This window comes from Bison bison, unplaced genomic scaffold (genome assembly GCF_000754665.1).
Source record: "Bison bison bison isolate TAMUID 2011002044 unplaced genomic scaffold, Bison_UMD1.0 scf7180017864174, whole genome shotgun sequence".
NCBI lineage: Eukaryota > Metazoa > Chordata > Mammalia > Artiodactyla > Bovidae > Bison > Bison bison.
In genome coordinates this window covers 3,279,272-3,300,063 of record NW_011494746.1, presented here as the reverse complement: position 1 = coordinate 3,300,063, position 20,792 = coordinate 3,279,272, and the positions used below count along the sequence as shown (strand labels likewise).

Genomic DNA, 20,792 nt, shown 5'->3' with positions numbered 1-20,792 from the left:
AGTTCTTCTGTGTATTCTTGCCACCTCTTCTTAATATCTTCTGCTTCTGTTAGGTACATACCATTTCTGTCCTTTATTGTGCCCATCTTTGCATGAAATGTTTTCTAATTTTCTTGAAGAGATCTCTAGTCTTTCCCATTCTGTTGTTTTCCTCTATTTCTTTGCATTGATCGCTGAGGAAGGCTTTCTTATCCCTCCTTTCTATTCTTTGGAAATCTGTATTCAGATGGATGTGTTTTTCCTTTTGTCCTTTGCCTTTGCTTCTCTTCTTTTCTCATCTATTTGTAAGTCCTCCTCAGACAACCATTTTGCCTTTTTGCATTTCTTTTTCTTAAGGATGGTTTTGATCATGGCCTCCCACTCAATCAAATCTAATCCCTTGAATTTATTTGTGACTTCCTCTGTATAATCATAAGGGATTTGATTTAGGTCATATCTGAATGGTCTAGTGGTTTTTCCTACTTTCTTCAATTTAAGTCTGAATTTGGCAACAAGGAGTTCATGATCCAAATCACAGTCCGCTCCCAGTCTTGTTTTTGCTGACTGTGTAGAGCTTCTCCATCTTTGGCTGCAAAGAATATAATCAATCTGATTTCAGTATTGAGCATCTGGTGATGTCCATGTGTAGAGTCATCTCTTGTGTTGTTGGAAGAGGGTGTTTGCTATGACCAGTGCATTCTCTTGGCAAACTTTGCCATGCTTCATTTTGTACTCCAAGGCCAAACTTGCCTGTTACTCCAGGTATCTCTTGACTTCCTACTAAATATAATTTTATTTATTTTATTTTTGGCCGTGCTGAGTCTTCATCGCTGCATGTGGGCTTTCTCTAATTGTGGCGAGCAGGGACTTCTCTGTTGTTGTGGTGCTTGGGCTTCTCATTGCAATGGCTTCTCTTGTTGAGGAGGACAGGCTGTAGGGTGAGTGGACTGCAGTAGTCGTTTCACGTGGGCTCAGTAGTTGCGGCTCCCAGGCTCTAGAGCACAGACTCAATAGTTATGGTGTACGGGCTTAGTTGCTCCTCAGCATGTGAGATCTTCCCCCACGAGGGACTGATGTCGCCTGCATTGTGTCCTGCAACCCATGTCTCCTACATTGGCAGGTGGTTTCCTTACCACTGAGCCACTAGAGAAGCTCTCAGATTCTTAATCTAGTTTTTAAGCACAATTATTTCTAGCCACTCAAAGGAAACTTCAACTTGTACTTGGTACAGCATTTTGAAATGAAAGCCTCAGTTTAGGCCAGCCTAGCCAGGGCTTTCCTGGTGGCTCAGATGGTGAAGAATCTGCCTGCAACGTGGGAGACCTGGGTTCGATCCTTGGCCTGGGAAGATCCCCTGGAGGAGGGCATGGCAGCCCACTCCAGTATTCTTGCCTGGAGAATCCCCATGGACAGAGGAGCCTGGTTGGCTACAGTCCATGGGGTCACAAAGAGTCAGACACGACTGACTGACAAAGCACAGAACACACAGCCAGATATCTCAGAAGCCAACCCTCTGATGGCCATTGGGATTAGTGCTTATTTACTCATCTTTGCTAAAGTGAGACAAGAAGAGGAATGAACGTTTAGTTAAGAAGCAAGGACAATTTGTTTTTCTTAAAGCTGATTTCTGGTTAATATCTGAATGGGAAGGTATTTGAAGCTTGCATCCAAAAGAATATTGTTTGGCCTTTGAGAAATGGGCCACTCAAAGTCAGAAACACAGGCAGATATCTCCATGTATTTGTCTGTTGGCGTTTGAAATTATATAATCCTCAAATAAATGAATTACAGCCCCTGCATCTGGCAGGACTTCTCCTCCAGGCTGAGAAGCAGTTTGGGTCCCGGCAGCTGGAGAATTTACAGACACCAGAGTCCAGTTTCCAGCTGAGCAGGGGAGAGGCTCGAGCAGAAGCCAGCCAGGTGCAGGCCTACAGCTGGGGAGAGGGGCTTCCATGTGGGTGAGGGTCAGCCCGAGGGCGGATTCGCCAAAACTGAGATGATCTGGAGGGCTCTGGAATTCTCATTAGGCCTTGGTGGTGAGATGAAATTTGGACTTTGATCCTCTGAGCAAGGTCAGACCCCCTTGAGAGGGATTCTAATCAGAGCTTACCCTCTGTTTCATGGAGGAGGGGAAAATTTGCAACGTCCTGAACACAGAAAAGAAACCTCTTTTAAAGCTGTCTTTTTTCAAAGGGGAAGTGTGTAATTTTAGACATTCAGGTACAATGTAAACAGGATTTAATAGCTTAGCTGAGAAATTGTTGCTTTGTTTGCCTTCAAGAAGCTGTGTAAAAATATTCAGGACTGCTTGACCGTTTTCTAAAATTTAAATGCGTGTGGCCGACACTGTGGGTGGGGGTGGGGAAGTGGGGTGGGTGCTTGGCATGTAAGGATGGTCCGGGGCCCTAATGATAGGTTGACTTGGTCATGTGGCTTTGTACAATTTAGAAGGGTAAAACCAGTGTCTCTTTCTATGCTGACTTCTATAACCACCCCTTTGTATCACATGGCAGCCAAGGATATTTTGGGGTCTGGCTAAAAGGATGTTAAATTAAAGATATACATTAGTTTGGGTTCAGTGAGATATATTTATATAGTTTGCAGGTATTCTGGGTATACTTATTTCTGGCTGTTTGAATATAAGAGTGGCTTTTAGGAATGATCTTAAAAATTTTAAGTTTAGCTATAACTCACATATTATAAACTTGACCTTTTAAAAGCATATAGTTTAGTGACTTTAGTATGTTCCGCACTCCAGTACTCTTGCCTGGAAAATCCATGGATGGAGGAGCCTGCTAGACTGCAGTCCATGGGGTCTCGAAGAGTCAGACACGACTGAGCGACTTCACTTTCCCTTTTCACTTTCCTGCGTTGGAGAAGGAAATGGCAACCCACTCCAGTGTTCTTGCCTGGAGAATCCCAGGGATGGCGGAGCCTGGTGGGCTGCCGTCTATGGGGTAGCACAGAGTTGGACACGACTGAAGCGACTTAGCAGCAGCAGCTGCAAAGTTGTGAAACTATCACAGCTCTTTAATTCTAGAACATTTTCATCCCTCCCCTAAAGAAACCACATCAGTAGTCCCTACCTATTCTCTCCCTTCCTCTCACCAGCCGACTCCTAAATCCCTTCCTAAATATCTTCTGTTTCTGAATTTGCTTATTCTGGACACTTCATATAAATGGAATCATATAATATATGTGCCTGTTGTGTCTGGCTTTCCTTACTTAGCACAGTGTTTTCAAGGCTTATCTACATTTTAGCATGAATCAGTATATTATTCCTTTTTGTGCCTGAATAGTGCTCCATTTTGTTAATCCATTCATCAGTTGATAGACATTTTGGGTTGTTTCCAGGAATACTCTTCCTAATCAGTGTGTTAATTCTTTCAGTGTGAAGGTCCAGGGCCAGTGGTATTATCATTATCAGCCAGATAATGAGGGTTGTTATCATTATCAGCCAGAGTGTGAGGGTTGTAGAGGAAAAATAAGTTTGAGATAGTCAGAAACTTTCATGCTAGAGGAATGACTAAACCCATCTATTCTTTGGAAAAACAACAAGACCCTACTTTATAAAGCAGGGAACTATATTTAATATCTTGTAATACTCATGCAAAGAGTTGACTCATTGGAAAAACCCTGATGCTGGGAGGGATTGGGGGCAGGGGAAGAAGGGGACAACAGAGGATGAGATGGCTGGATGGCATCACCGACTCGATGGACATGAGTTTGAGTGAATTCCGGGAGTTAGTGATGGACAGGGAGGCCTGGCGTGCTGCGATTCATGGGGTTGCAAGGAGTCGGACACGACTGAGCAACTGAACTGAACTGAACTGAATAATGGAAAGGATATGAAAAATAATGTATATATATGTATGTATGTATGACCATGTAACAACCACTTTGCTGTGCAGGAAAAATTAACACAACATTGTAAATCAACTATACTTCAATGAAATAGGAAAAAATTAAAAAATGAATCTATTCTCTTAACATGTGATATTACCAAGTTGTTGTCCGAGACTATCAAAATATTTGCAGGCAAAAAATCTAGGACAATATTATAGAGGCATGTCAGGTAGTTTGTTAATTAAAATATCCTTTTTCTGGATTTGGGGGATTTTTGGGTAATTATCAATTTTTTCCAAAATGTGTGATTTGTGGTTTATTTTCTCACTTTAAATAAAAACTTTAAAATCTAATTTTATATTTGTAATTTCGTATTTCTTTTCTTAAAGAAAGCCCCTCCACCCCCCACCAAGTTATGCATATAAGCTGGCAACCCCTTACAGTGAGGATCCGCCATGCCTGAGGGCAGCCCTTTCAACCCACTTTCCTTGTCGTATACTTTGAGGTGGTCAGATGTGAGGGATTTCCTCCCAGGGAATTATACAGAAAGCTGCTCATTTTGTGGTTTTTCCACCCTTCTATTGTCTACCCTAATCCTTCTCACCCCGGGAGGCTTCCAGGAGAAACTAGCTCACAGAGCACCTTCATTGAGCATGCAGTACCTTCAAGAGTTGTTGTAATGGAACGTCGCTTAGCAGATGTTCCCGTCTCTGCTCCCCTTCCCTTTAGGGTGGAGTCTACTTCCCCACTGATGATGGGCTTGGCCATGTGACTTGCTCTGGCCAGTGGAACATGGACAAAGAAGTCCACGTGACAGTTCTAAGCACCAGCTTTAGGAACTCTACCGTTAGATCAAGCTCTAGAAGCCTGTCGTCCTTCATTGTGGGCCCTGGAAGAAGATGTACAGGATGGACCTGCGTCCTGAAACCTACATTCAGCCTGAAGAGGAGCAGCTGCCATGGACCTGCAGACTGTGAGTGAGAAATAAATATTTGTTATTCCAAGTTATTGAGATGGCCGTGTCTAAAAACACAGTAGTACTGCCGCAGCAGCTGACTCGTCAATTGCACATTGCCAATCTGAACAGCATAACTAATATCATTGATCTCTCAGGAGGCAACTAAGCTTAGTCCCAGAGTGAGTCCCAAATTGACTACAAGAGGACCTTTTAGTGTCTACCATGGTGTGAGCTCTGTACCTTTTTCAGAGAAGGGGCAATTTTAGATTCAGTGTTTCCCTGTTGAGATAAACAGTGGTAAAGAAATAAAATCAATAAAATGAAAAAGATAAACTGTAAGAAGAGAGAAATAGAAGTAACATAAAATTGTTCAACAATGTGATCAGCTGAAAAAGATCACAAAGACTGTCTGAACAATGGTGGTTAAAGCAGCAACAGAGGATAGAGTGGGTTTCTTCACAGCAGGCACTGCTTACAGGCTGAGCATCCCTACCGGAAAGCCTCAGACACTCTGATGAGACGAAGATGGAGCAGAAGACAGACTAGGGGTGAGCTGGAGGAGCCTGTTGTGCATTTCTCTTCCTGGCTCTGCATTTAGTGAAATCAGCTCTGGTGGGAGCATCTACACCAGAAAAATGAGCAAGTGCTATATAGATAAGGGTTCTTTTCCTCAGAGAACTAGTTGTTAAACGTTTAACAGTGCATCACTGTGACAAACCATAATAATCTTTCAGAGGAAATACCAGAGAATATCAAGCAGTCCTGGCAGAAGTTCAAAAGCATACAAACCCTTAACCACTTCATCTCACTACCCCCTGCCCACTGCAGTGCCCCACGACTCCCTGAAAGCCCACTTTCTCAAACACTTTCTTGTTATGCCAAGCAGGAAGCTTCCCAGGGGCTCTTAGAACAGGCCAGAAAACAGAGTACATTCTCAAGGAGAAGCAAAAGAATGGATGAAAATATGACTCCTGACATAACAGGGCATGCCACCCCTGAGCACAAAGTGAAACTTGAACTATCCCTTTGATCTTATGAGGAACGTATAAAGCAAAGTAAAAGGGCCCTTAACAGCACTTGTATTTGTAGAAGAGCAAATCTCACTTCCCTTATGCTTTTTCTCCAACATCTGCAACTCTGTCTTGAGTAGAATTGCAGATGGTTTTTTCATTCCCTTTTTTTAAATGTCTGGAGAAACAGCTCAACTTTCCAAGTAGAATTATTAAAAGAATTTGGGGTAGGATGTAAAACCTTTCACTTTTTCCTAGTTGTCAACTCTTCCTACATTATCATAAGTTCTCATAAGCTTAGTGACTTCCCTCCTGTTCCCTCCCCTCCTGGGCTACACTTTTGTGATTTTTGTCAGTAGGCTCAAGGGACACGATTACCTCCACCGATTGGGTTGTGGTGGGACGAGGTCAAGGGTATGGGGAGAGAGAGAGAGAGTGACTAGGCAGCTATGTTGAGTTAACGTGACATCCTTTTTAAGGATGGACATAGTGGACAGAGTCCACTTTGCATAGTTGTCATTTTTCGTGCTGATGTCTTTGTCTTGTATGTATGACTCCATCAGTGCTGTCTGTAACATCCTCATAAGAACAATTAAAAGTTTAATTTAATGGCTATAATATGTAGAGAAAAATGAAAAGATAAAAGAATCTCCACATCCTGAGAAAGCTTCAAAAAAGATAAACCCTGTACTTTAGTGAAAAATAATGCTTTAATGTTTTCATTATAAAAGCATCCATGCATATTAAAGAAGATTTTGCTTCTATGGAAGCAAAACCCAAAATAGCTAAATCCGCAGGATATGGACTTTTTGTTTTCTAGAGTTTTCAGGTCCGTTTTGGTTGGATTGTCTCTAACATCTATTGATGTGTGTGCACTTGTACTTATTCAGATATAGAGCAGAAGATGCAAATGGGCAGCTTTGGGGCCAAAAAAATCATCTGGCCTGTTTTATCTGGCCTGGGAAATATATTTATACTTTAAATTCAGATTTAACATGCAAAACTGAAGAGATTTCGCTTGAAATCCATACTTAGAATTTTTCTTGAAAACTTTAGATGCATTCTCAAATGTCAAGAGTGAAGAAGAGGTGGTCTCCCTCAGAAGGGGCAGGTGCTTGCCAACTTGAAAATTGTCCCAGTGCAGTTTCTTTTATTTATGCTGTGTTTGACTCCTGTTGGTATTTAAATTTAATGCTCTTGATATAGAAGTTTTCAAAATAATTGCACCCAGTTTTTCCATGCAGCTTTAGCTTGGAAAAAAGTTCAGCATTTTTCTCTAAGCAGTAGCTCACTAGGCTTTCCGTATGTTTTCTCTATGATTGTACCAATGCATGTGAAATAGTACATATCAAGTGTGTAATAGTTTAAAGAGCAAGATAGCTGTTATTTGTAATGTTTTCTTCCCATGTTTTCTATGCGAATATCCTTTTTATTAGCGGGAATCATATTACACATGCAGTTTCATATCCAGCTTTTTAAATTTTTTCTTGTATTATAAATACTTACACTACTCATTGAGTATGTACTGCTTAGTTAACTTAGTCTCTCCAACTTCCCTGATAGCTCAGTTGGTAAAGAATCTGCCTGCAATGCAGGAGACCTGGGTCAATTCCTGGGTCAGGAAGATCCTTGGAGGACTTCCCTGGGGGCTCAGGTGGTAAAGTGTCTGCCTTCAGTGCAGGAGACCTGGGTTCAATCCCTTGGTCAGGAAGATCCTCTGGAGAAGGAAATGGCAACCCACTCTAGTACTCTTGCCTGGAAAATCCCATGGACGGAGGAGCGTAGTATGCTACAGTCCATGGGGTCGCAAAGAGCCGGACATGACTGAGCGACTTCACTTCACTTCATTTCACCCGCTCCAATATTCTTGGGCTTCCCTTGTGGCTCAGCTGGTAAAGAATCCACCTGCAATGCAGGAGACCTGGGTTTGATCCCTGGGTTGGGAAGCTCCCCTGGAGAAGGGAGAGGCTACCAACTCCAGTATTCTGGCCTGGAGAATTCTATGAACTGTATAGTCCATGGGGTCGCAAAGAGTCAGACACAACTGAGCGACTTTCACTTCACTGCACCCCCACATGTTTACCTATTTAGGTTTTTCTTTTTCTGTCATAATTATATTATAATAAATATCTTTGAGCTTGAAAGCTTTTTTTCTCTATTGAGGATTCTTTCACTAGGATACATGCCTAGAAGTGGGCTAAGAGAAAAGGGAAGGTTAGACAACAGCCTGATCCAGATATCATAGCCAAAGTCCAAAATAGCTATATCCACAGGATGCAGATTTTTCATTTTTTTTAGCATATAGTGTTTTTGGGTCCAAAATCCTAATGAGGCCAGTAGTCTTGGAGGCCACTTTACATTTTCCTCCACAGGTAATTTCTCCATTTCTTTATCCTTCTCTCCAGTTCATCCTACCACCTGGAAATTATTCTTGAAAAAAGATCCATCCAAAGTTTACTGTCCTGAATCTGAATCATTTATTTAACTTTGTTCACAGAGGCGTGTAACCAAACTAGAAGCCGGGTACCATGAATCTGAACTGTGGGGCTGGATTAAAATTACCTAAGATGGAAAGGAGAGGCTGACGTGGCTGCTCAGACTCCCAAGCCAAGGGCAACAAGGGGAGCGGACCTTGCTCACTGCCTGGAGCTGTTTACTAGTGACGTGGAGTCAAACAGCTTTTCATATATTTCTTTCTATGAATACTTCATAAAGCCAGAGTTTGGAGGGAAAGGGGAAATATGAACATCTGAAACCTAATTTGAATAAATGAATATACCTAACCGGAGCAAACTGTAATCGAACTTGACAGGAGCAAGTTGTTTCTTGGTTGAATTTGAAATTTATTTCATTAAACATATTTTTCTTAGTTTCTGCTTCTGGGCTTTAGGATTTGATTCTAGTGATTTTACTACCTGGGAAACTGAGAGGGTTTGTGTATCTGTAACTTTCATATAACTTTCATGAAGTTGTAGTTACTTGTCCCTAGTTCACAGTAGTGGTGGTGGTTAGTTGCTTAGTCGTGTCCGACTCTTTGCAACCCATGGACTGTAGCCCACCAGGCTCCTCTGTCCATGGGATTTCTCAGGCAAGAATACTGGAGTGGGTTGCTGTTTCCTTCTCCAGGGGAGCTTCCTGACCCAGGGATTGAACCCACATCTCCTGCACTGCAGACGGATTCTTTACCACTGAGCATACTGTGCTTGGTAATGTAAAAATGTCAGCAGTCACTTGCCTGGAAACTATCAAAGAAGTTTCCTCTTGGGGATTTGTTCAAGTTCATTTCCAGGCATATTCAAATAGAGAAGACTAAACCTGTTAATATTCTCACTTCAGTGGTTTTATGCAGCTTCATAGAGGCATTTATTGCCATTAGTAAAGAAGAAAACTAGGTACTTCTTTATAAAGTAGGTACATTAGTGTTCAAGTTAATAAAAAGAGTGATGGAAATGATTTCAAGATAAAGAAACTCTATCTCAGGGAACATAAAAAAGGCCAGGTGGGACTTTAATTTGTAAACACATTACTTTGTAAATATTGTTCACAGTACGTTAATATAAGTATTGATTTTCACATCAGGGATAGCAAACCTTGCCAAATCCTAGCCTGCTTTTGTTCAGATTATGAGCTAGGAAGATTTATTTGTGTATTTAATATAAGCTTCTTTCACCAAAATGTCAAAGGTAGTGAGTACATATTTATTCTTCCTGTGTCTTTCATCTAAGTTATAGCAAGCACTTAACAAATGCTTCTTTGGTAAGCGATGACTATATATCTATGTAATATCTATCAATGTATATGTATAGATAAGTATCTATCAATGTATAAAAAGCAGAGACATTATTTTGCCAACAAAGGTCTGTCTAGTCAAAGCTATTGTTTTTCCAGTAGTCATGCATGGATGTGAGAGTTGGACTATAAAGAAAGCTGAGTGCCTGAAGAATTGATGCTTTTAAACTGTGGTGTTGGAGAAGACTCTTGAGAGTCCCTTGGACTGCAAGGAGATCCAACCAATCCATCCTAGAGGAAATCAGTCCTGCATACTCATTGGAAAGACAGATGCTGAAGCTGAAACTCCAGTACTTTGGCCACCTGATGCGAAGAACTGACTCACTAGAAAAGACCCTGATGCTGGGAAAGATTGAAGGCGGGAGGAGAAGGGGACAACAGAGAGTGAGATGGTTGGATGGCATCACTGGCTCGATGGACATGAGTTTGAGTAAACTCTGGGAGTTGGTGATGGACAGGGAAGCCTGGCGTGCTGCAGTCCATGGGGTTGCAAAGAGTCGGACATAGCTGAGTGGCTGAACTGAACTGAACTGATCAATGTATAAATGATACTGTTTAGAATAGGCTCAATTACCATGGGCATCTAAATTTTATAAATTATTTTTATTTACTCATGTTTTAATGGCTTTCCATAAGAATATATCATCTAGACTGTATACCTGTATGTAAAATTAATAGAATATATGAGGATGAGAGTAGGCTTTTTATCTTTTCCTGGTTTTATTGAAATATGACTGGCATATAACATAGTATTCGTTTTAGATGTATAACATGATGATATGATATGTTTATATATCACAAAATGATCACCACGGTAAGTTTAGTTAACATCCATCACTTCATGTAGTTATGAATTTTGTGTTCTTATAATGAGAACTTTAAAAATCTAGTCTCTTAGCACCTTTTAAGTATGATACAGTATTGTTAACTTTAGTCACCATGCAGTACTTTATTATTTTTTAAATATTGATGTATTTGACTGCATTGGGTCCTAGTTGCAGCATGCAGGATCTTTTTTTTTTTAAATTAATTTATTTTAATTGGAAACTAATTACTTTACAATATTATAGTGGGTTTTGCCATATATTGACATGAATCAGCCATGGATGTTCGTGTGTCCCCCATCCTGAACCCCCCACCCACCTCCCTCCCCATGCCATCCCTCAGGGTTATCCCAATGCACCAGCTTTGAGTGCTATGTTTCATGCATTGAACTTGGACTGGTGATCTGTTTCACATATGGTAATATACATGTTTCAATGCTATTCTCTCAAATCATCCCACCCTTGCCTTCTTCCACAGAGTCCAAAAGTTTATTCTTTATATCTGGGTCTCTTTTGCTGTCTCACCTATAGGGTCATTGTTACCGTCTTTCTAAATTCCATATATATGCATTTATATATTGTATTGGTGTTTTTCTTTCTGACTTACTTCACTCTGTATAATAGTCTCCAGTTTAATCCACCTCATTAGAACTGATTCAAATGCCTTCTTTTTAATAGCTGAGTAATATTCCATTGTGTATATGTACCACATCTGTCTTGCCAGTTATTCTGCTGATGGACATCTAGGTTGCTTCCATTCCTAGCTATTATAAACAGTGCTCTGATGAACATTGGGGTACATGTGTCTCTTTCAATTCTGGTTTCCTCGATGTGTATGCCCAGCAGTGGGATTGCTGGGTTGTATGGAAGTTCTGTTTCCAGTTTTTTAAGGAGTCTCCACACTGTTCTCCATATTGGCTGTACTAGTTTGCATTCCCACCAACAGTGTAAGAGGGTTCCCTTTTCTCCGCACCCTCTCCAGCATTTATTGTTCGTAGACTTTTTGATAGCAGCCATTCTGACTGGAGTGAGATGGTCCCTCATTGTGGTTTTGATTTGCATTTCTCTGATAATGAGTGATGTTGAGCATCTTTTCATGTGTTTGTTAGCCATCTGTATGTCTTCTTTGGAGAAATGTCTGTTTAGTTCTTTGGCTCATTTTTTGATTGGGTCGTTTATTTTTCTGGAATTGAGCTGCATGAGCTGTTTGTATATTTTGGAGATTAATTCTTTGTCAGTTGCTTCATTTGCTATTATTTTCTCCCATTCTGAAGGCTGTCTTTTCACCTTGCTGATAGTTTCCTTTGTTGTGCAAAAGCTTTTAAGTTTAATTAGGTCCCATTTGTTTATTTTTGTTTTTATTTCCATTACTCTGGGAGGTGGGTCATAGGGGATCCTGCTGTGATTTATGTCAGAGAGTGTTTTGCCTACGTTTTCCTCTAGAAGTTTTATAGTTTCTGGTCTTACATTTATATCTTTAACCCATTTTGAGTTTATTTTTGTGTATGGTGTTAGAAAGTGTTCTAGTTTCATTCTTTTACAAATGGTTGACCAGCTTTCCCAGCACCACTTGTTAAAGAGATTGTCTTTTCTCCATTGTATATTCTTGCCTCCTTTGTCAAAGATAAGGTGTCCATAGGTGCGTGGATTTATCTCTGGGCTTTCTATTTTGTTCCATTTACCTATATTTCTGTCTTTGTGCCAGTACCATACTGTCTTTACAACTGTAGCTTTGTAGTATAGTCTGAAGTCAGGCAGGTTGATTCCTCCAGTTCCATTCTTCTTTCTCAAGATTGCTTTGGCTATTCAAGGTTTTTTCACAATTTCCATACAAATTGTGAAATTATTTGTTATAGTTCTCTGAAAAATACCATTGGTAGCTTGATAGGGATTGCATTGAATCTATAGATTGCTTTGAGTAGTATACTCATTTTCACCATATTGATTCTTCTGATCCATGAACATGGTATATTTCTCCATCTGTTTGTGTCCTCTTTGATGTCTTTCACCAGTGTTTTGTAGTTTTCTATATATAGGTCTTTTGTTTCTTTAGGTGGATTTGTTCTTAAGTATTTTATTCTTTTTGTTGCAATGGTGAATGGAATTGTTTCCTTAATTTCTCTTTCTGTTTTCTCATTGTGAGTGTATAGGAATGCAAGGGATTTCTGTGTGTTAATTTTATATCCTGCAACTTTACTATATTCATTGATTAACTCTAGTAATTTTCTGGTGGTGTCTTTAGGGTTTTCTATGTAGAGGATCATGTCATCTGCAAACAGTGAGAATTTTACTTCTTTTCCAATCTGGTTTCCTTTTATTTCTTTTTCTTCTCTGATTGCTGCGGCTAAAACTTTCAAAACTACATTAAATAGTAGTGGTGAGAGTGGGCACCCTTGTCTTTTTCCTGACTTTAGGGGAAATGCTTTCAATTTTTCACCACTGAGGATAATGTTTGCTGTGGGTTTATCATCTATGGCTTTTATTATGTTGAAGTATGTTCCTTCTATAGCATGCAGGAATCTTTAGTTGTGGTATGTGAACTTCTTAGTCACATAATTACTAAGAAGTTACTAAGAAGTTTCAGAGAACAGTGCCTAGTTCTCTGACCACAGGTCAAACCCGGGCCACTGCAATGAGCACATGGATTCTTAGCCACTGGACCACTAGGAAAGTCCCATTATGCTGTACTTTACACCTCAGAATCTATTCATCTTATACCTGGAATTTTATGTATTGACCACCTTCATTGATTTTTTCCACCGCCTCCCCACCCCCAGCCTCTGGTAGCCACCAGTTTATTTTCTGTTTCTATGAATTTGGATCATAGAAAATATGAAAAAGATCATATAGTATTTGTGTTTCTCTGTGTTGTTTCACTTAACATAATGGTCTCAAGTTCCCTTCATGTTGTTGCAAATGGCAGAATTTCCTTGTTTTTATGACTGAATAATATTCTATTGTAGATATACAATATTTTCTTTAGCCATTCATCTGTCAGTGAACGCTTATGTTGTTTCCATGTCTTAGCTGTTATAAATAATATTGCAATGACCATGGAGGTGCAGATATCTCTTGGGTATGTTAGTTTCATTTCCTTCAGATACATACCCAGAAATGGAATTGCTAGATCGTATGGTAGTTCTATTTTTAATTTTTTTGAGGAAACTCAATACTGTTTTCCATAATGACTGCACCAATTTACATTCTAATCAACATTCACTTTCCCTTTTCTCTAGTTCCTTGGCAATGCTTATTTCTCATGTTTTTGATGATAGCCATTCTAACAGGTATGAGGTGATATCTCATTGTGATTTTGGTTTGCATTTCCCTGATGATTAGGAATGTCAAGGACCTTTTTATATACCTGTTGGCCATCTGTTATTCTTCTTTAGAAAAATGTCTATTCACTTCTTCAGCCCATTTTTAATTGGATATTTTTGCTATTGAATTGTGTGAGTTCTTTATATATTTTGGGTATTAACCCCTTATCAGATACATAGCTAGTTCACAGTATGTTAATGTAAGTATTGATCTCTATGTCAGGGCTAGCAACTTTGACAAATCCTAGTCTGCTCTTGTATAGTCTGTGAGCTAAGAATAATTTTTAAATGTTTAAATGGTCAGGAAAAAAATCAAAAGGAAAATAATACTTTGTGACTTGTGAAAATTATGTGAAATTCAGACTTTAGTATCTATACATCAAGCCATATTGGAACACAACAATCATGCCTGTTTACTTATGTATTGTCAATGGCTACTTCTGTGCTATGAGGGCAGAGTTGAACAGTTGTGACAGAGACCATCTGGCCTACAAGACCTAAAATATTTACTCTCTATCCCTTTACAGAAAAATTTTGCTGACTCCCACTCCAGTGGATTTAGAGACATAACATGACACATCTTAACCCCCTTACTGAGAGATTCTGTCATTAGTAGAAGATCTAAGAGAGATGACCCACATGACTTGAAATCAAGTATTGAACCTATATTGGCTAAATTTGTAGGTGCCTCTAAATAAGGCAGGATAAGGAGAACGTTGTTCATTGAAAGTTAGAAAAAGAATTAAAATGAATATGATAAAGGATTATTTTGAAATAGTCATTTAGGATCTAAAATGAAATACTAAAGGTACAAATTGAGGAAAACTGAGGGAAAGTATGGCATTAACATTCTGATGAACAGTGTCAAATCATAATGTTAAAAAGTAACTCACATTCACAAGAGAAGCAAACGTAGGCAAGCTTTAGTAACAATGCCATTTGCGTCAGCTTGAAAACAATGCTTCTCCCAAGCTCAGGAACTGTGCCTTCTGGTTCTTAGGGTTCTCTCACCGTGGACTCCATAAAGGCTGTTGACTCCTGAGCTGATATAAACGCTGGTGTCCGGATTTTGGAGCTCCAAACTAAGACGTGAGACTGAGGGTTCTACAAAGATAACTGTGAGTGGGGAGAAATAGATGGATGGAAAATGACCCTCAAAGCTGGTATGTCTAAGCTGGGGAATGAAGACGGAGCAGCAAGCACACAGACTGGATGTGAAAATAAGCCTCTCCACTTATTAGCCAAGTACTTTAACCTATCTTAGCTTCTTTATCTAAATTTCCTTATCTATGAAATGAAAATATCTCTTTAGGTGATTCTTAAAGGAATTAAAAGAGATAATGTCAAAGGAACTTTGTAAAACGCAAACAGATGTGGGGCGCTGTTGTTGATAGACAGCCGAACTGGGATAGTGATTATCCTCAAGTATTGAAGAAGTATTCCATACGGTTGTTGAATCTGTACACTGAACAAGGAGTTGCAGCCAAAATGGCCAATGGGGGCTTGCCAGACTGTTGCCCTGGCTCAGACTAAATTCATAAAGGATATAAGAGCACCTTTCTCACGCTAAGGCATCCTCTGCCTGGCAGGACAAGCACCCACCCAGAAGAGGTATCTTTCCCCATTCAGTTTCATGAAGGTGCCGTGTAGGTTTTGCGCATTTTTATATAAATATACAGCAGCATTGTATATTCAATGGTAGTCAAGAGGATAATGCTAGACAGTTGTTTTCCATCTCCTCAGTGGAGATGCAGTATTTGTTGAACTTGAAGTTAAAGGAGAGCTCAGGCAAAGAGAAGCTCTGTTGCTCTAAGAGAGCTCAAACATTAGACCACTTGAAGTGACAATAGAATATCCATCTTTGAAAAATCTTTTAAGACAAAATAGGAGATCTTCTAGATGTCTGTCATCTAAACATCTCTCGGACACATTTTCTGGTTCTCTGATTCTTATATTATCCTGAGTTTAAAAGACTTTAAGCCTGCCCTGTGGCTTTTCCCTGGTTCACTCACCAGGAAAAATAAAAAATTATTTCTTTTTCTTAGTTGGATTTGTATTTGTCAAATACCAAACTGCATTGCATAGTAATAATAAGTTAAACAAAAACAGACAGGAAATATTTGAAACTTTTGGGAGTCTATAGATGTCTCATGTCCTGTGCATAGAACTTCTTTACAAAATTTTTTCTGACATGTACTGCTTAATCCATTCAACTTTGTAACCTAGTCTGTAAGAATTGCTTCCCAAATGGCGATGTTTCCTCTGCATGAACATGAGGTTAGCCAGTGAGTGATATAATCTGTCGACATCAACAAGGATAATACTGCCTGCTCTGAGCCAGGAGTTGAAATCAAAGCAAACAGGTAAGCTGTTGGCCTGAGCCAGCTGTACCTTCCAAAGATCCCAGCATGCTGATTTCCCTTCCATTTTTGGAAATGCTGCAGGAATTATAGCTGAATGTTCCTGTGTTGAAATAATGGCTTTACCTTCAGGACCATTTTATGCAGAGGACTCTGTTTTCAATATAGTTTTGCAAACAGTGACCTTATCTGTATAAATTTGCCCCATAGAGAACCATCTTTTTTTTTTTTCCCCAGTGATAGCAAATGGCCCACAAATGAATACTGCTTAAAATGCATTCATTGACTGAAGGAGTGCTCAAACACTTCTAATATAGAATAGTTTACATTATAAAATATCTTTAAATGTTATGTAAGCTTTTATAACAACTCTGAGAGTCACAGACAAATATAATCCTCGTTTAGCAGATGAGGAAATACACCTGGAAGGAAGTTAAATGTCAGAATCAGAATCATAAAAGTCAGTAGCTAAATCAAATTCACCCCATTACTCTTGGTAAGGCTCTTTTTTATTTGTATATGTATAATTTTATTTATTTATGTATTTATTGGCTGTGCTGGGTCTTCATTGCTGCAAGGGCTTTTCTCTAGTTGTGGTGTGTAGGCTTCTCATTTGTGGTGGCCTCTCTTGCTGTGGAGCCCGGGCTCTAGGGCCTACCGGCTTCAGTAGTTGCAGCACGTGGGCTCAGTAGTTGTGGCTCCAGGCTCTAGACCACAGGCTCGGTAGTTGTGGTGCACAGGCTTAGTTGCTCTGCAGCATGTGGGATCTTCCTGGATCAGGGATTGAACCCATGTCTGGTCAGATTCTTTTTGGGCTACTCTTTCTGAATATCAAGCAGAAATAGAAGCTTATTTTTGGGTATTCTGAAAGGTAAATAAGGGGACACCACCACATGATCACATTGGATATTAAATTATATTAATTCAGTTAACCTCTTATTGTTACATTTTCTAATGTCACACAGTTTAAAAATTATTTTCAAGATCTTCTGTGTGAAACACAGGTTAAGATAGGAAGTTCTTGACCTACTTTTAATTGTTCTTCATTTCTAGAGATTTAAACCTCTAGAGGTTATTTTCATTCTATCATCAACCAATTAAACTCCCTGTTCATACTGAATAGCTGCCCTTGAGAAATTTAGAGTTGAGTCAGAGAGGCCGATTATATATATTCCAGTTGGAAACTATAAGTGTAATCCCAATGTCTAAAGCTGCTAAACACAAATGTGAGTCCATTAACACACATAGGCAAGTCTTCATGGCTATTGACTGCATGTCCAATTTCTACCAGTGTTTCTCTCCAAATAAATCTTGGGATTCCCAGAGATGCACACTTGGTTGTCTAAGTCCCGGTCTTGGTTACTGAAGCAACAGTGGGTGACAAAGCCAAGATTCTGAACTCCTGGTTCTGACAGTGCCTCAGAGGTGTCTCTCTGATAGTGGAATACTGCTCGCCCTGAATGGCCACTGCCAGGGTCATACCTGTGATGACCACCAGGAGGACAGTTGGGTTGTCCTTTCTAAGGGTTGAGAATATTTCTATAATTGATCTCCATCTGTGCAGGGGAGAGAAATGGACACACAATTTTGTTCAAACTCCTAAAGAAGCGGTTTACCATGAGGGCTTTAGTCACGTTTTGATGCAGTGTCATCAGTAAAGGGTTCAGTTCAGTTCAGGTCAGTTGCTCAGTCATGTCTGACTCTTTGCAACCCCATGGACTGCAGCACGCCAGGCCTCCCTGTCCATCACCAGCTCCTGGAGTTTACTCAAACTCATGTCCATTGTCAGTGACGCCATCCAACCGTCTCATCCTCTGTCATCTCCTTTTCCTCTCGCCTTCAATCTTTCCCAGCATCAGGGTCTTTTCTAGTCAGTCAGTTCTTCACATCAGATGGCCAAAGTATTGGAGTTTCAGCTTCAGCATCCATCCTTCCTATGAATATTCAGGACTGATTTCCTTTAGGATGGACTGGTTGGATCTCCTTGCAGTCCAAGGGACTCTCAAGAGTCTTCTCCAACACCACAGTTCAAAAGCATCAATTCTTCAGGTGCTCAGCTTTCTTTATGGTCCAACTCTAATATCCATACATGACTACTGGAAAAACCATAGCCTTGACAAGATGGACCTTTGTTGGCAAAGTAATGTCTCTCTGCTTTTTAATATGCTGTATAGGTTGGTCATAGCTTTTCTTCCAAGGAGCAAGCATCTTTTAATTTCATGGCTGCAATCACCATCTGCAGTGATTTGGGAGCCCCCCCAAATAGTCTGCCACTGTTTCCACTGTTTCTCCATATATTTGCCATGAAGTGATGGGACCGTATGCCATGATCTTTGTTTTCTGAATGTTGAGTTTTAAGCCAACTTTTTCACTCTCCTCTTTCACTTTCATCAAGAGGCTTTTTAGTTCTTTTTTTGCTTTCTTCCACAAGGGTGGTGTCATCTGCATATCTGAGGTTATTGATATTTCTCCTGACAATCTTGATTCCAGCTTGTGCTTCATCCAGCCCAGCATTTCTCATGATGTACTCTGCATATATGTTAAATAAGCAGGGTGACAATATACAGCCTTGATGTATCCCTTTCCCTATTTGGAACCAGTCCATGTCCAGTTCTAACTGTTGCTTCCTCACCTGCATACAGATTTCTCAAGAGGCAAATCAGGTCATCTGGTATTCCCATCTCTTTCAGAATTTTCCACAGTTTGTGGGTAAAGAGTAGAGAAAGTAAAGGGTAAAGGGTAGAGAAAGACAAACATATATGAAAGTAACAACAAGAATTTTTTTTTAATTAGAACTGATTTTGTATTCAATTTTTAGTCAGTCTAGAACTAGTCAGGAGAATAAGTCTCAAAGGATTGGTTTGACCAGTTTTAATTAACCCGGTGACTTTTATCTCTTTTATTGCCTAATTGTTTTGTCTTTTTTGATATATTTACCCAAGCACAGTAAAATGTATGAAGTGTTATCAGATTCCATCTTGGATGGTCTAGGACAATTTTCTTTTTTAGAACTCTTTAGGCAACAAATTTATACTAGCTTCTTAAGCAACTCAAGTTTGCATTTTTTAACTTGATAATGAGGCCATTGTCAGAGATAAATTACGGATCTTTCATCATAGTTCAGAAATACTTGTGAAAAGGTGAAATCCACTATAAGGACAATTTTTGGTAAGTTGTCATGTAAAACTCGATGAAATATGAACAAATGAAAGAATGGCTTTGAACGCTTGGAAAGACTAGATTACCATGTCTAAAGAACAGATCACATTTTGGAATGGTCAGGACAACAAGGCTGTCTCATTAATCAAGAAGGATAGGCCCACTCTTTTCGTGCCTAGCGCAGCCATGGCTCGGGGTCCCAAGAAGCACCTGAAACGTGTAGCAGCTCCAAAACATTGGATGCTGGATAAACTGACCAGTGTGTTTGCCCCTCGTCCATCTACCGGCCCCCACAAGCTAAGGGAGTGTCTCCCCCTAATCATTTTCCTAAGGAATAGACTTAAGTATGCCCTAACTGGAGATAAAGTAAAGAAGATTTGCATGCAGCGTTTCATTAAGATCGATGGCAAAGTCCGCACAGATATAACCTACCCTGCTGGTTTTATGGATGTCATCAGCATTGATAAGACTGGAGAGAACTTTCGTTTGATCTATGACACCAAGGGTCGCTTTGCTGTTCATCGTTTTACACCTGAGGAGGCCAAGTATAAATTGTGCAAAGTAAGAAAGATATTTGTGGGAACAAAAGGAATCCCTCATCTGGTAACCCATGATGCTCGTACCATCCGTTACCCTGATCCCCTCATCAAGGTGAATGATACCATTCAGATTGACTTGGAGACTGGCAAGATTACTGATTTCATCAAATTTGACACTGGTAACCTGTGCATGGTGACTGGAGGTGCTAACCTGGGAAGAATTGGTGTGATTACAAACCGGGAGAGGCATCCAGGTTCTTTTGATGTAGTTCATGTGAAAGATGCGAACGGCAACAGCTTTGCCACACGGCTCTCAAACATTTTCGTTATTGGCAAAGGCAACAAACCGTGGATCCCTCTTCCCCGTGGAAAGGGTATTAGCCTTACCATTGCTGAGGAGAGAGATAAGAGATTGGCAGCCAAACAGAGCAGTGGATAAAATGATCTCTATGTGATGTGATTGGAAAAGTCTTTGTAATTAAAGATAATACCAAGTGAAAAAAAAAAAAAAGAAGGATAGGCCCAAGAATGGCCATCGAGATCCCTTTTAATGGTAATAGATATCAATAACAGTTTGACTGTAATTGGTCTAATTGTAGAGGACAAAATACCAGGGAGAGTTTAAAAAATCATGCAATGATTCTGCATAGCTTTTTGGGAAAATAATTGGAACAGTTTGCTTAATTAGTCTCATATTTCCTTGTTCTCTGATGTCCTTGGACCCTTTGAGTTTCTGAGAAATATCAGTAACAGGAACTAATTGGTAGGGACTTAGAATCCCATTAAAGAATATAGATGTGTCAGAGCTAAAAAATATATATGTATTAGTGAATTTTTAGGATGTATATCAAAATTAATATTTAGAAAGTTTGGTAGTGCTAGTGCTTAGTCACTCAGTTGTGTCCGACTCTTTGCAATCCCATGGACTGTATCCTGCCGGGGTCCTCTGTCTGTAGGATTTCCCAAGCAAGAATACTAGAGTGAGTGGTCACTGCTATTCTTTGAGAA

At 39.8% G+C, this 20,792-nt stretch overlaps 1 protein-coding gene and 1 long non-coding RNA gene across 3 annotated transcripts in view; both read left to right on the top strand.

The window, feature by feature from the left end:
• The window catches only part of LOC104990270, a 40,169-nt gene extending 23,515 nt beyond the window's left edge, over positions 1-16,654 (top strand). For both annotated transcript variants that reach the window (XR_825492.1, XR_825491.1), the window contains exons 3-4: positions 4,555-4,798; positions 14,727-16,654. This is a non-coding gene — a long non-coding RNA (uncharacterized LOC104990270). The remainder of the gene's footprint in view (positions 1-4,554; positions 4,799-14,726) is intronic.
• A 2,663-nt stretch (positions 16,655-19,317) lies between these two features.
• On the top strand, positions 19,318-20,295 carry LOC104990269 (40S ribosomal protein S4, X isoform-like). The gene has a single exon (XM_010842274.1). The coding sequence runs from the start codon at positions 19,333-19,335 to the stop codon at positions 20,221-20,223; it is 891 nt and encodes a 296-aa protein (XP_010840576.1). The 5' UTR covers positions 19,318-19,332; the 3' UTR covers positions 20,224-20,295.
• The last annotated feature ends 497 nt before the right edge of the window (positions 20,296-20,792 follow it).

Bases quoted from the DNA above. Each gene is read 5' to 3' on its own strand.
- LOC104990269 (XM_010842274.1), top strand. From the start codon at position 19,333: ATGTCTAAAGAACAGATCACATTTTGGAATGGTCAGGACAACAAGGCT.